The 16,585-nt window shown below is 36.7% G+C and overlaps 1 protein-coding gene across 1 annotated transcript in view; it reads right to left on the reverse strand.

Annotated features, from left to right (window-relative positions):
- BRWD1 (bromodomain and WD repeat domain containing 1) overlaps nucleotides 1-16,585 on the reverse strand; it is a 124,993-nt gene that overhangs the window by 28,507 nt on the left and 79,901 nt on the right. Inside the window, exons 26-36 of the mRNA XM_055569708.1 lie at nucleotides 15,751-15,875; nucleotides 15,019-15,101; nucleotides 13,228-13,339; nucleotides 12,209-12,270; nucleotides 9,650-9,805; nucleotides 9,308-9,428; nucleotides 7,706-7,831; nucleotides 5,153-5,225; nucleotides 4,034-4,075; nucleotides 1,906-2,052; nucleotides 823-975 (exon numbers count right to left, since the gene is read on the reverse strand). Of these exons, the coding sequence (XP_055425683.1) occupies nucleotides 823-975; nucleotides 1,906-2,052; nucleotides 4,034-4,075; nucleotides 5,153-5,225; nucleotides 7,706-7,831; nucleotides 9,308-9,428; nucleotides 9,650-9,805; nucleotides 12,209-12,270; nucleotides 13,228-13,339; nucleotides 15,019-15,101; nucleotides 15,751-15,875 (1,200 nt within the window). The remainder of the gene's footprint in view (nucleotides 1-822; nucleotides 976-1,905; nucleotides 2,053-4,033; nucleotides 4,076-5,152; nucleotides 5,226-7,705; nucleotides 7,832-9,307; nucleotides 9,429-9,649; nucleotides 9,806-12,208; nucleotides 12,271-13,227; nucleotides 13,340-15,018; nucleotides 15,102-15,750; nucleotides 15,876-16,585) is intronic.

Raw genomic sequence — 16,585 nt, forward strand, 5'->3', positions numbered from 1 at the left:
CAATAAGCAACCTGGATATTGAAATGTGAAGGTTCTTAAATTAAGATAAGAATTAATAACATGGGTGGAATCTGATAATAAGTAATGAGGGGAAGTGAAATTAAGATAAAACAATTAATTAGCAGTAACAGTCACTGATGAGAGAGAAAATGCTATAGCATCAAGCAAGTACTTTAATTTAAAAATCTTACTCTCAAAGTATTGCTGTTTTTTAAATGATCCAGCACACTGACTACAGGGCTTTATGAATGCTCACTGAGAATATATATACAACTCTGTGTATTTATTATGCTTCGACAAGTTTTGAAAAACTATCCAACATGTAACGTTTTAACAAAAATTTAGGAGTGTCCACAATGCTGTTCTTAACTAATCAGATGCTCACATGTTCTTCTTCAGATCCAAATTATTAGTATGCATCAGTAGTCCCATCCCCACCTCAGATTTTCCTTTTCTTACTTGTAATATTCGTCCAACCTCTATAACTAAGTTCCCAAAGTTCCCAATCCACTTTTCAAGATTCCTGTATATAAGAGAACAGACTTTTCTCACTATACATCCAATACAAATCTGTTCACTTTTCACAGATCTCCTCACTGGTCCCAATCTTCTTTTGTTTATGAGACTTTAGGAAAGATAAACACTGTCACCAGCAATCAATGTTTCCACAGCAGACACTTGGGCTGTGGTGAAAGCTCTACTCTTAAGAGTAGTCTTATTATACTCACTGTTCTTTCATGTTTCCACCTCTACCAAACAATAGAAAATCATCATCTACATAGATCACACATATTTTTTTTTATAAACCACTTTTAAAATTACCTTTGATCTTTTGTTTGGTGTATATGCTTTTGCATTGCTAAATATCAAACGGATGTCTTTGCAAAATTCCAAAGGGCTGTCATAGTTTCCTGCTTCTAAAGTTTCCCTTACTGTTCCAAAATCCATTGGAGTATCTATAATGTCTCGGTAATCCTAGATTTTAAAAACAATAGTTAGTTCAAAGATTCAATTCCTGTTTTTAGAAATGTAAAAGTGCATCAAATCTCTAAAACATTCAAAATGACAGAAGAGAAAAAGGTTATAAGATCTTAAAAATCATTACTAACTTTTAAAAAGACATTCAAACATACAGGTAAGAAATGTAACAAAATTATATGTTTGGAATCAGGATATGAAACTGTTATTTCCTTCTATATACTCTACTATATAATTTCTAAGCTTCCTACAGCAAATTTGTGCTTTCTATCTTTTAAAAAGGTCATTTTTTATTTCCCTGTTAGAAAGTGGAGAGTGACACTTAAAAAAAAAAATCTTTATTTGGCTGAGCCAGGTCTCAGTTGCAGCATGCTGGATCTAGTTCCCTGACCAGGGATTGAACCCAGGCCCCTGCACTGGGAACAGGGAGTATTAGCCAGTGCACCACCAGGGAGCTCCCAAAGAGAGACACTTTTAACCAATTCATAGTTTTCCCAGGGTTGGGCCTACTAACCCTCCGATAATGAGGGGTAACATTGGTAACTAAGTCTTACCCAAAGTACAAGGTTCAATTTCTTGAATTCTATTAATTCAAGAACCTTTAAAACAACTCTTCCACCACTGACTTAGTGGTAAGAGACAAAGTTAACCTTAAGCCCAGACGTCACTTTTTGGTTGCTGGGTTGCAAGGGGCAGGCGGTGCTGGTTGTTTACTTTTTCTTTTTTTGTGGCTATGCCTTGAGGCTTGTGAGATCTCAATCAGTATCCCAACCAGAGACTAACCTGGGCCATAGCAGTGAAAGCCTGGAATTCTAAGCATTAGGCCACCAGGGAATTCTAGACATCTTACTTTTTCATTTAAACACCTCTACCCTAATCTCTACACCAATAAGAAAAGCATCAAACATTCAAATAATGACAACTTACTGGATATTCAACCAAATCAACAGGTTGTCTAAATGGTTCAGAATCTTCACATTGAAAAATTAAGTTCACTAGTTCCTTACACTGTTTCTTCCAGTTGTTTTCAACATAATTGGTTGTTTTGATGCTCCTTTTTTTCCAATCATGAACCTAAAAATACATTTACAATATTAAACGCTTTCTCAGCCTTGAAAAAGCTGCATTATGATATGGTATGGTATCATAGTCATAAGTTGCTCAGTTGTGTCCGACTCTTTTACGACCCCATGAACCTACCAGGCTCCTCCATCCATGGGATTTTCCAGGCAAGAATACTGGAGTGGGTTGCCATTTCCTTCTCCAGATCTTCCCAACCCAGGGATTGAACCCAGGTCTCCCGCATCGTAGGCAGATGCTTTACCATCTGAGCCACCAGGGAATGGTATGGTATAGTAATGGTAAAAATCTAACTGAACTGTTGTCTTCTGTATTATGTCAAAATATGTCATTATATGATTTTCTACCTACTTAGGAAAAAGTCCACTTAAAAAAAAAACAACAATAATGTCCTATCTGTTACTCCAAAAGCACATTTTCATTCTACCACTTATCTCCTAAGTTTAAGAAATGTTTCACAGCATATGAAGTACCCACAATGGATAACATAGTAGGCAGAATAATATCTACATCTTGGTCCCAAAAACCTGCGACTGTGGCCAAAGGGACTCCACAGATATGATTAAAGGAATGGCTTTTGAGATAGGGAGGTGGTCCTGGATTATCAGGGTAGGCCCAATGTAATCACAAGGATCTTCATACAAAGGAGGCAGAATGGTCTGAGGCATACTGGGAGATGCTATGCTGCTGACTTGGAAGATGAAAGAAGGGGGCCATGAGACTCCAGAAGCTGGAAAATGCAAGGAAATTACTTCTACCCCAGTTTCCAGAAAGGAACACAACTATGCTGACACCCTGACTTCAGTCCAGTGAGACCCATGCCAAACTTCTAATCTAAAGAACTACAAGCTATTTTTATTGCTTAAGCCACTAGATTTGTAATTTGCTACAGCAATCATAACAAACACTAAACAGATAACTAAATCCTTAAGTCTTTAAAAGTGAAATTATACGAATATGACAATAATTCAAGTCTTAACTTTTCAATGTTATTTGAGGCAACATATTATGAAAACTGATGTGACAGAAAGCTTAAATTTAAGCAGCATTCAAATGAAATTTAAAATAAGTTAACATTATTAAGCATTTTCAATTAATAACCTTTACTTTTAATTAACATGTTACATTAGAACTTTTTAAGAACTGCTGATGACACAATTTTAACCTATCCAAAACTTATTTCTCACTTTATTCTCCCCTACCCCTCCAACAAATTTTCATTTTTTAAAAGGTCCAGTCACCAAATCCTAGTTTTTCCATTAAAAGGTCTCATCTTCTTCCCTTCCCCTCTGTTTCTAGCCAGCACTATCCTTTTTTTTTTTTTTTTCAAATGGCCACACAGCACGGTGGCTTGTGGCATCTTGGTTCTCTAACCACAGATCGAATCCGAGCCCTCGGCAGTGAAAGCAGAGTCCTAACCACTGGACCACCAGGGAATTCCCAGCCAGAACTATTCTTGACTAGGTTTCCCAACTTTTACTTAAGATTCTTGCAATGAACTCCTAACTTTAATATATTTAGTACCTATTCTCTTATCCTTCAAAATCTACCATTTTGACTATGAAAGTGACTCTACTATAAATTTAAATGAAATCCTTGGTTTTTAATATCATCATAATCTGCTCCCAATATAAAGGCTAGATACAACCACTTGGCTTGCTCCAAAATTCAACCCCTACACTAGCCAGGCCAGTGTTCTCAGTACCCACCGACATGCCATACTTTCCTACTTTCTTAAACCCTATACTATTTGAATTTCCTCTTCTTACTCTCTCATTCTGAGAACACAGTACAAATCCCAACTCTTCCACTAACCCTACCTAGCCATCCACCTTCCAGTGATTTCTCCCATTTCTCTTATAATATCCAATATCAGTATCAATATCCCTTTTCAAAGACAACCCCTAAAATCTTACATTGATATTAAATCAGAGAATAAGTCAACAACTAAGGTTAATCACATGGATTAACTTACTCTCCTTCTTCCAGAAGACGTTTTAGGAAGATCACTATCATCCTAGGAATAAAAATCAGAGCACTGTAAGTTGTAAGATTGTCATTAGACAAGCAATAATCTTAACATAAAGTATATCAAAGACTTTTAAGTTCTACAAGGGTTATAACTTGATAACAGAACCTCAAAAGACAGACTATCACATGATCTTCATGGCACTCAGTTCAAGGAACCGACCCTTATTCTTAATAATCCTTTACATTCCCTAATATAAATATGCACTAATTCCAAAATATAGCTATAACAAGTTGTTCTGTGCACGTCCACAGAGGACATGCACAGGATAAAACTTAGAAACACAGTCTCCCACAGATGCTTCGATTATGTAAGCTACAGGTTTTATCACCTAAATCGTGTATTAATCATGTATTAGCATACTCATTTATATTCCAATATTAAATTAGCAGGAAAATCAGTGAATCACGATAATAGTTTGTGTGGAAACTGACACCACAGAGAATCCTTCCTCCAACTACCTACAACAACTTGATTTTGTATGAAGTGAAATTACACACAATACCATGGATATCTGCTTTGTACTTACACTTCAACACCATCTTGAGTGAAGGACTTTAGGGCACTTAAAACATAGTAATGTTTATTGATTTTTAATTACAATTAAATCCAACTCTCAGATACTGCCTTTCTTTTTTGGCTGCACTATGTGGTTTGCAGGATCTGAACCCAATCAGGGACTGAACCCAGGCCACGGCAGTAAAAGTGCACAGTCCAACCACTGGACTGCCAGGAAATTTGCTCAAATACTGATTTTACCAAAAATATTTCCAAGGTACTTTTTATATTACATCTTTCTCTACCAAAACTTTGGAAAGAGAACATGTTCCAAACCTAAATTACTTCCCTAGACATTACTTGTTTATTTAGTATCAATTATTGTCTATTACCTCATTGACCATCTAGATAATTTTAAACTGTAGTTTTATCAAGTGCCCTGTTTTCATAGTTCACTGAACTATAGCAAGAATTGATACAGGTAACCAATGTTTTCTACTTCACTCTTCATTCTAAGTCATCATTTGAAATAAACAAAAGCCATTATAAAATTCACAAACTTCATACCAAATCCTCGGCATTTTGCTCATCATTTTCAGAAGTGTTAGAAAGTTCTGAGATATTTATACAGTCTTGATTCCTAAAAGACAATTTTTTACTTTAATATTATGCAAATATAGTTCCTGTTTCTGAATATTTAAACTACTTTAAGATACAAATCCCCAACTATGGAAACAGCTCCCCAATGATGCACACCCAATTAAAAGCAGCAGAATATCAGGTTTTCACTCTATCCTCTGTGGAAACAATTAATCGTACTAGAATACTGAAAGTAATTTTTTTCAATTAAGTATGTATGGAAATTAAGCTGGTAATCCAGAAGTACTGTAAGTATGGCCTCAACTGGATGAATACACAGATGAGTTTTTCTAAGTTATCACCACTGGTAATATTTGTACAGTGAGTATCAGAAAAATGGTTGATTTGAGATAAAAGAGAATAGAAAAAGAAAGGAAGTAGAAACTGAAGCAAATTACATCTTGACCTCACTGTAAACACAGCAGAAGGAGAATGTTAAAATAGGTAATTTTAGATATGACGGGGATGAAAATGGACATGTGGTCTCCCTGAGTAGAAAAGAATTTAGGGGAAAAGGCAACAAGCTTGAGTCCTCCAGACAATGAACAGATTCAGCCCAGGAGGTTCACGTGAAACAGACTGGAATCATTTATTCACCAGTTTGGAGCCAGATGTTTAAAATCATGTCAGAATTTTAAAATTATCTTCTCTAATTCATAATTCTTTCAAAGAATTTTTATAACTGTGGGGGAAAGCATATAAGATCATACAGCAAAAATCATATGACATTTTAAAGGAAAGAAGCTAATACGTCCAAAGTCATCCAGAAAGTTGACTAGAACAGACTAGGCTGGGACTAGGATCTCAATTTGCAGGTCAGTTTTAATCCTACTATTTGAAACTGATTTCCAAATGCCAGAAAGCGTGGACTATTCATACATACACACTTTCACAGGATACAATCCAAAACAGATTAAAACTCAATCTAATCATGAGAAAATATCAGATGACCCAAATTAAACTACATGCTACACCTGACCTGCCTCTTGAGAAACCTATATGAAGGTCAGGAAGCAACAGTTAGAACTGGACATGGAACAACAGACTGGTTCCAAATAGGAAAAGGAGTACGTCAAGGCTGTATATTGTCACCCTGTTTATTTAACTTCTATGCAGAGTACATCATGAGAAACACTGGGCTGGAAGAAGCACAAGGCTGGAATCAAGATTGCCAGGAGAAATATCAATAACCTCAGATATGCAGATGACACCACCCTTACGGCAGAAAGTGAAGAGGAACTAAAGAACCTCTTGATGAAAGTGAAAGAGGAGAGTGAAAAAGCTGGCTTAAAGCTAACATTCCGAAAACGAAGATCATGGCATCTGATCCCATCACACAGATGGGGAAACAGTGGGAACAGTGTCAGACTTTTATTTTTTGGGGCTCCAAAATCACTGCAGATGGTGACTACAGCCATGAAATTAAAGATACTTACTCCTTGGAAGGAAAGTCATGACCAACCTAGACAGCATACTGAAAAGCAGAGACATTACTTTGCCAACAAAGGTCCGTCTAGTCAAGGCTATGGTTTTTCCAGTGGTCATGTATGGATGTGAGAGTTGGACTATAAAGAAAGCTGAGAGCCAAAGAATTGATGCTTTTGAACTGTGGTGTTGGAGAAGACTCTTGAGAGTCCCTTGGACTGTAAGCAGATCCAACCAGTTCATCCTAAAGGAGATCAGTCCTGGGTGTTCATTGGAAGGACTGATGTTGAAGCTGAAACTCCAATACTTTGGCCACCTCATGCAAAGAGCTGACTCATTTGAAAAGACCTTGATCACGGGAAAGATTGAGGGCAGGAGGAGAAGGGGATGACAGAGGATGAGATGGTTGGATGGCATCACCGACAAGATGGACATGGGTTTGGGTAAACTCTGGGAGTTGGTGATGGACAGGGAAGCCTGGCGTGCTGTGGTTCATGGGGTCGCAGAGTCGGACACAACTGAGAAACTGAACTGAACTGAACTGAACTAAATACGGGTACAACATTCATTAAAAAATGATGATGTAATTAAAGAAAGAAAAGACCAGATTAATGGAGACTAAGAAAGAAAAGTCTAGATGAAAGCAAACTATGAAAACCAAAGAGCGAACGAATGCAGTGGGAATTCTGGATTGGATCCTGTACCAGAAAAAGACACTGATATAGTAACTGATGAAATCCAGATAAATTCTGTACTTTAGTCATTAGTATTGTACCAAGGATAATTTCTTAACACTTCATAAGGACACCACAGCTGTATAAGATGTCAACCTAAGGGGAAAACAGGGCAACTCTCTGTAGTGTAAAATTATTTCAAAATTTTAAAGAAAGAGAAAAAATTTGACTGTTCAACTTCTTATTCCTTTACCTAAATTATAACCACAGAAAGAGAAATTTAAAGAAATGTCCTTTAATATAACACATTAAAATGCAACAAATTAAAAACACAATATGCAAAGTAACTTTTCCACAACATCTATAACATGAGGTCACTTACTTGATAAATTTTAAAAGCTGGTCTGTTATCTTCTTAGCTGATCTTGCAATTACACTCTCAGGTTCATTAAATGTTCTGGCATTGTGTTCTATATATCTGACTTCCCAAACTAACGCAGATAGCCTCCTTCAAAGTAAAAAACAAGGAAGTTAGGGTTTAAAAATGAAAATACAGAAATCAAGTTAAAAAATCCTGCATGTTAAGCCAGTATGATACAGTAAAATAATGCTGTCAACTTCATCACAGTCATAGCAATTATATTAGAAGCTAAACTGCAGAGAATACATTTAAGGACTGAAAATCTTAACAGATCACTTAATCACATCCAGAAAACCAAAAAAGCAACTCTCCCTTTTCACACTGCCTTTAGGCATGTTTGAAGCTATAGACTCAATGAACAAAATATGTTAAGTACCATCAATCCTAAGAAACTCAATCTGACTACAGACTGACAAAGTAGTTTCTGACTAAACCCACGTTTGCAACACTACAGAGGTAAATTAATACCAACAATATGAACTCAAGAAGTCAATATTTTGTGAAGATTATTTCCCCAAAGTTGCTGAATCATACAGAATAAAATACCATAACCTGCTTAAAAAAAAAAAAATCATTGAGAATAGGAAATTTTATAGTTTTCAGCACTCTAAAAGCCAGAGGCAAAAAGTTGATGATTCCAGGAAATTAATTTTCAAAGGTCAAAGTCCAACTATTAACTCAGTTCAGTTGCTCAGTCTTGTCTGACTCTGTGACCCCATGGACTGTAGCACGCCAGGCCTCCCTGTCCATCACTAACTCCCGGAGCTTGCTCAAACCCATGTCCATCGAGTCGGTGATGCCATCAAACCATCTCATCCTCTGTCGTCCCCTTCTCCTCCTGTCTTCAATCTTTCCCAGCATCGGGGTCTTTTCCAAGGAGTCAGTTCTTCACATCAGGTGGCCAAAGGATTGGAGTTTCAGCTTCAACATCAGTCCTTCCAATGAATATTTAGGACTGATTTCCTTAGGATTGACTGGTTTGATCTCCTTGCATTCCAAAGAACTCTCAAGAGTGTTCTCCAACACCACAGTTCAAAAGCATCAATTCTTCGACACTCAGCTTGCTTTATGGTCCAATTCTCACATCCATACAAGATTACTGGAAAAACCATACTTTTGATTGGTATGGTTTGTCAGTAAAGTAATGAATGTCTCTGCTTTTCAATATGCTGTCTAGGTTGGTCACAGCTTTTCTTCCAAGGAGCAAGCATCCTTTAATTTCATGGCTGAAGTCACTATCTGCAGTGATTTTGGAGCCCAAGAAAAATTATTAACTAAATTTTATATTTAAATGGAGCAGCTTTTGTAAGAAAAATAGAATACTAAAGACTAAGGAATGAAACGTGTTACTTTTCCTTGTCCAGGTTCTATCCATACCTACCCATAGGCATCTAACCCTGTCTTACACACAGGGCCAAGAAATGACTATAATGAAAGAAGAGAATGAAATGGAAAATAATGTTAATCAGCCCCCACTCCAGCACTGTCACTGTCAGCCACTACTACCTCTTTTCACTCTAAATGGTATGGCCCAAATTATCTTTGAAGTAGGTTTCTACTCACCTGTAAAATCGATTCACAAGTCTCATTCGAATGGTGTACAGATCAGTTGGGTAAGCCACTACAGTACAGTACTTCGGATATGTACACAGATCAACTGGACCTGCAAAAGCTGCTGCGATATCTGTAACAGCAGAAGGAGGAAATTTCATCTAAATTCACGACCTCTACAGGATATTTCTCGACAAATCATTCATAAAACAGAGCTACAATCAACACTGCAGGCTTACCCCAAAAGTAACAAATGGAAATTGTAATAAAAGAACACAATCACATTACTGTTTTAAAATACCTCTATGGAAAAGAAATCGTGAAAATCAAACTTTTTCACTGTAAAAAACTTACCAAGATTCAAAAGTTGATCTATACCACTAATAATTCGTTCACATTCTTCATCTCTTGATTTCTGACCCCATTCACCATCTTGGGGTTTGTAAAGCAATTTCTCTAGCTCATCTGAAGTGACAGAAATACTAGCGCCTAATTCTTCAGGTGGATCAACTATGATTTCATTAAAAAAAAAAAAAAAGAAAGAAAAAAAAAATCAAACCAGAAACCAAACATACACTATATTTTAAATTTAGTTGCTTTTAAATTCAGTTGCCCAAGTTCATAAACAGGATACTAACCAAAGGAAAAAGAAGCTACTTTGTAGCGGACAAACCTGGCCCACTCCACCTAAATCAAATGATTCAAGTATGGGGACGGAGGAGGGAGGAGGGTTCAGGATGGGGAACACATGTGTACCTGTGGCGGATTCATTTTGATATTTGGCAAAACTAATACAATTATGTAAAGTTTAAAAATAAGATAAAAAAAAAAAAAAAAAAAAAAATTCCCAGTAATAGGACAAAATGCTATCAGATGCCTCCTACAGGATGTACTGGGAAAGCTACAACATTACTTCCTCTGACACTCCTGCCAAACATGCAAACTCCAGAATTAATCATGGGGGATATCAGACAAACCCAAACTGAGGGATATTCTACAAAGTGGCCAGTGCTCTTCAAAGGCATCATGGCTGTGAAAGATAATGGGGAAATTCAGGGATCACAGACGAAAGGAAACAAAGAAGACATGGTGATGAAACCCAAGCTGTGAAAAAACATCAGGACTATGGTAAAAACCTGGAAAAGGCCAGGAGGATTAGAACTGTTACAAGGGTATTTCCTGATTTTGATGACTGCACTGCACTTATGGAAGATGCTAACATTTAAGAAAGCTGCTGCTGCTAAGTCGCTTCTTAGTGTACTTTTTAAACATTTCATTTTGAAATAATTTCCAGCTCAAGAATACTCCAAAAAAGAGTGTGCGCATTTTAAAAAGGAACAAGAGGCAATATAAATATTCAGCGACTAGTTTCTTAAAAATTATTTAAAAAGGAGAAAAATGTCAACAAGCCTGGAAGACAAATGTATCACTCTAATAATCTGATAGGTAAAACAATATTTTATTATTACTTAACGCACATTTCCAAGACTGATAATGAAAATGAGCTTTTCTTCATATACCTCCAAATTTATCTTTCTGCCTATTCATGTTGTTTGACAACTCTTCCAAAGGCTTCTTGGCCTCATGAACATGTAAAATCTTTCTATGTGAGTGCTTTCACTAATTTGGAATTGTTTACAAAGAAGTATCTACAACTGGCTGTTAAAAACACGGGCTGATGCCAGACAGCTTAGAATCCTAACTCCTATCCTTTTCAGAGCTGTGCAACTCAGAATCAGTTACTGGAGACTCTCTTGAGTCCACATTCCTTCACCTGTAAAATTAATAACAGAGCATCACCTCAGAGAAAGATTAAATGAATTGATACACATGAAGTTCTTAGCAACAGAGTAAGACCTCAAGAAGGGTTTATTTTATCCAAAGGGTTTATCAAAAAGGGTTTATCTATATATGCATTATACAATGCAAAATTTCATTTCACATTGCTAAGTATTATTTGTTAAGATACTAAGCTCAAAAGAAAATTTAATGAAGAAGTCACTGGTGACTTTCAAGACCTAGTTATTTTTTCAAATTTTTCTGGAACAACTCCTAATTTACAAAGTAAAGCAAGACAACAGTTGATGGAGATATGTCAGTGAATAAAACATGGAGGAAAAGGGCTTGGCCCCTAAGGCAGACACAAGAACACCACACAGAGCAAAAGTTTCACGTGTCAATAAGTGGAGGTAGACGGACAAAAGTTTTTGCATGTTTTTATGTTCAGTCAACACTAATACAGAAGAAAGGCCTGACAGAGGGGAGATGGAGACAAGAGATATACCGGGCACCCCTTCAGAAAGTTTAACAGGAGTGAAGTTAATTCAGTAGCTAAAATGTTCAAGAAAATGTAAGGAGAGCTGTTTTAAGGTACAAGACACAAATTTAAACCTGAATGGAGATGGGAAAGTTTCATTGTTGGAGGCAGTGAACTCAGTGTCAATACCAGGTCTGAGAGGAGCTCAAACCAGGGGACAGCAGGCACTGCAGAAAAGGCTGCTGTTGGAACAGACACTTACCTCTGACAGGAAAGGAACAGACAAACCCTAGTAAAACAGGAAAGCTGACATAATGCAAGAGACAGAAAAAAGTCAAATTAGACTTTTCTTTAAACAGGGTACTAAAATAAGGATGAGGAAAAGGAAATGGAGGGTTCATGAACGAGGTCAAGAAGAGATAAATACATAGTTACTTGAGAAATGATAGCTGGTGACTAAGGTACAGTCAGAAACAGGCTGGAAACAGGATAAAAAATAAGGAGCCAGGATACACATAATTCTGTTCACTTATTTTACTAAAGCTCATAGTTACCATAATAATTTTAATGTTTCTCAAAGATCACAAATGCACTCTATGTACATGAATAAGATAAAAATACTGAAAACATATTTTCATCATTTAAAAACTACATACCATTGTCAGGTATTGGTTCCATATCCCATGGGCTAAGTTTTTCAATTTCAGTATTGTCCCACCTGTTAAGACCAAAAAAGTTTGGTTAGCCTTTCACAAAGACAATTTCTGGCTAATAACTAGGTATTCACTATTAGAGTAAACAAATGATAGAAAATGCAAAAATTAACCTCACTGTAGCAATGAAATAAGTATTAACAGTGAATGTTCTTCAGGATACAGTATAATGCATGCATGCATGCTAAGTAGCTTCAGTCGTGTCCAACTCTGCACGACCCTATGGACAGCAGCCCACCAGGCTCCTCTGTCCACAGGATTCTCCAGGTAAGAATACTGGAGTGGGCTGCCATTTCATTCTCCATATAAAGGTATAAAAATGTATGGCAGCTTCAAAAACAGAACCAAAAATCCTGTGTGGCCTGTACCCAGGGTAAGTGAAGAAAGACAGTGTGAAAGCCTTGAATGCCATGCTTCAGAATGTGGACTTTGTTTCCACAGCCAATGGAAAGACAGCAAAGACTTTTTCTGAACAAGGGAAATGGAGTAATATGTGCTCTTGAACAGTGAAATGATCCTGCAACACTGGGCTGAGGAAATACTGTGCTCAGTCACTCAGTCATGTCCAACTCTTTGCAACCCCATAGACTGTAGTCTGCCAGGCTCCTCTATCCATGGGGATTCTCCAGGCAACAATACTGGAGTGGATTGCCATGACCTTCTCCAGGGGATCTTCCCAACCTAGAGATCACACCCACATCTCCTATGTCTCCTGCACTGGCAGGTAGATTTTTTTACACTGAGTCAGAGCTACACAAAAGGCCCCTGGGAAGCAAGGAGAGCCCGTACCAATGAAGGCGCTAGCAACAGAGGCATGCTAGAAAGACTCTACAAATGTGAGACTGACATAGTAACAAATTCGATGGTGTTATTTTTATTAACCTGAAACACATCAGTGATTTATATCACAACCTGTCACAATGAACAAATGTTGGGAGGACTATTTTCATTGGCATACAGACCTCACAATGTAACACTGGAAATGACTATCAGGGTACTGTGGCTGATATGGCTCTTGACGTAGCACCGTTCCAAACCACCAAGCATCATCAATGATGGAACGGAACCTGTCACCTGTAAGAGACAACCAAATCTGAGATATCAATTTGCTAATAACATTAACAATTTTAATTTTTACAACACCTATGACACAGATAAATCAAATAATATTTTTATCTAAAAATTAGTCATTCCTCTTGTAGAGAATCAAGGTTAAAAATTTTTTTAATGGAAAAAATATCGAAATTTATTGAATTTTTGAAAAAATTTATTAAAAAAATTTATTGAAACAGAATGGCAACTTATAATTTACACATTATAGGGGTTGAAAAACAGGAATAGCTAGCAACTATCAAGTTCTTTGGGACTTGGCTGTACAATGTTAACTTGCATATATTCCAGTTGTCTGGTTTTTGTTTTGTTTTTGGTGCCTAGATGTTCTTCTTCAAGAAAACGTTCATCTCCTAGATCCCCAAAATAACCCTGATTACCTGAGTGGACACTACCATTCAACTAGGCTACCAAGAGAAGTCATAAATTCATTTCAAATAGGGACTCAGGGAATTTATCTAAAATTTACCTATTTGTATTGCTTGTAGAAAAAGGTAAAAGAAATTAGAAAAACTAATGAGGTCAAGGCAATGGCACCCCACTCCAGTATTCTTGCCTGGCAAATCCCATGGACGGAGGGGCCTGGTAGCCTGCAGTCCATGGGGTCGCTAGGAGTCAGACACGACTGAATGACTTCACTTTCACTTTTCACTTTCATGCATTGGAGAAGGAAATAGCAACCCACTCCAGTGTTCTTGCCTGGAGAATCCCAGGGATAGGGGAGCCTGGTGGGCTGCCGTCTATGGGGTCACACAAAGTCGGACACGACTGAAGCGACTTAGCAGCAGCAGCAGCATTTATGAATGTGGACATGAACTGACACAGTGGAGGTAGAACAGAGTATTTCACTAAAACTGATAAATGGAGAATGAGCTGTTCTAGGTGCCTGAAGTCAACTTAATATATGAGTTCCCCAGAAGCACTGCATACTGAACAGCAATACATGCAAAACTGTGAAACAGCTATGACAGGTGCTGGCTTAATGACAGTCATCAATTACATCCTGAGGAGATTAATGACCACTTAAGTCTAAGCCAGCCAGCCCACTGGCCTGCTTTAAATGGTCACCGCAAAAACAACATTCAAACCACATTCAAATACCCACATTAAAAGTTAGTGCCTATATTTAGGTGATTTTATTTTCTCTGTCTACCTATATAACTCATGGTTATAAAATATCAATTTTATATAAATTTTTAATTTTTTAAAGGAATAGTTTTCTCAAGTCAATCTATTTAAGTCTAGGTTGATATAGTATCAAAGGCAAGATATTCAGGTATACCAGAACACTATCAGTGTAACAGCTGCATCATTTTTCAACTTTCTTATTGTTTTATATCACAGGTAATTTTATGGATTATACTAGTGTCACATAATAGATGGAGATAATGCAGTGTAGACCAGTCAGAAAGGAAATAAAAGGTCTACTCTAGCCTATAATCAAGGAGTAAGAAATCATTCTTCTGAAATGTCACATATCATACTAATCCCTAAGCAAAATATACTTAGCAGTCATTTATATTTCTTTTCAGAATTTACATTTTTCCATCCTCCATAATAAGCAGCACCACAACTAAAATATTCATATCAATGAGAGATTAATTTCTCAGGGTATACATAAAATCCAATAAGAACAGACTTACAAGACTGCCAATTCCTCTGTCTTGCTTCATCATAAAACTGACGCAAGACAAGAAAGTCAATAACATCTGGCATGTCATGGTATCTAAACAAAAATAAAAGATTGTTAAATTTCCTTCATAACAGGTTATAGTCCAGAACAACAATGTCCAAATAAAATACAATGGGGCCCATATATGTTGTTTTTAATTTTTGACTAGCCTTATTAAAGTAAAAAGAAACCAGTGAAATTAATTTTAAGTGTATTTTATTTAACTCAATATATCCTAAATATTGTTTTACCAAATAATTAATACAAAATAATGAAATATTTTACATTCTCCAAGCCTTCAAAATCCAGTGTGTAAACTTACATCATACTCAATTCAAATTAGCAACAGTTCAAGTTCCCAGCAGCCACATCTGGCTGACAGCTACCATACTGGATGGCACAGGTTTAGAAAATTATTCTAACATTTTCTGAAAACAAATGTAGATGCCATCTTCACTACAGGCCAGAATTCTCTACACATTTAAGTGGCATGAAAAATGCAATCAACACACTCCCAACTAGTTGCCACTGCAGACCCAGGATTTTTACTTCTATGGGTCCCCTCTATCAGAACTGCAGCTCACACCTGTGCTGTCCACCGTGCTCTACTATTTACCCTGCAGCTGAAAGGAAAGGACATGCTAACCAGGCAGGAGGTAAAATCTAAATTTAAGTAACTCCATTTAAAAAATATAACATGTACCTAATAGAGAAAGATTTGTCCATAAGTTTTCCAGTTGCAGGATCTATAAATGCTAGTTTGAGGCAACAAAGTGTCGGAGGTCCAACCTCATATCGTATTCCAACTATTTTGACCAATTCTTGATCCTGTAACAGATATTTTAAAAAGGAATTACTAGAGCTAATCAATGAATATAGTAAAGTTGCAGGATATAAAATCAACATACAGAAATCCCTTGCATTCCTATACACTAATAATGAGAAAATAGAAAGAGAAATTAAGGAAACAATTCCATTCACCATCAAACAAAAAGAATAAAATACTTAGGAATATATCTACCTAAAGAAACTAAAGACCTATATATAGAAAACTATAAAACATGGTGAAAGAAATCAAAGAGGACACTAACAAATGGAGAAATATACCATGTTCATGGATCAGAAGAATCAATGTAGTGAAAATGACTATACTACCCAAAGCAATCTATAGATTCAATTCAATCCCTATCAAGCTACCAATGGTATTTTTCACAGAGCTAGAACAAATAATTTCACAATTTGTATGGAAATACAAAAAACCATGAATAGCCAAAACAATCTTGAGAAAGAAGAATGGAACTGGAGGAATCAACCTGCCTGACTTCAGGCTCTACTACAAAGCCACAGTCATCAAGACAGTATTTACTGGCACAAAGACAGAAATATAGATCAATGGAACAAAATAGAAAGCCCAGAGATAAACCCACACACCTATGGACACCTTATCTTTGACAAAGGAGGCAAGAATATGCAATGGAGAAAAGACAATCTCTTTAACAAGTGGTGCTGGGAAAACTGGTCAACCACTTGTAAAAGAA

Source organism: Bubalus kerabau, chromosome 2 (assembly GCF_029407905.1).
Source record: "Bubalus kerabau isolate K-KA32 ecotype Philippines breed swamp buffalo chromosome 2, PCC_UOA_SB_1v2, whole genome shotgun sequence".
NCBI classification, from domain to species: Eukaryota; Metazoa; Chordata; class Mammalia; order Artiodactyla; family Bovidae; genus Bubalus; species Bubalus kerabau.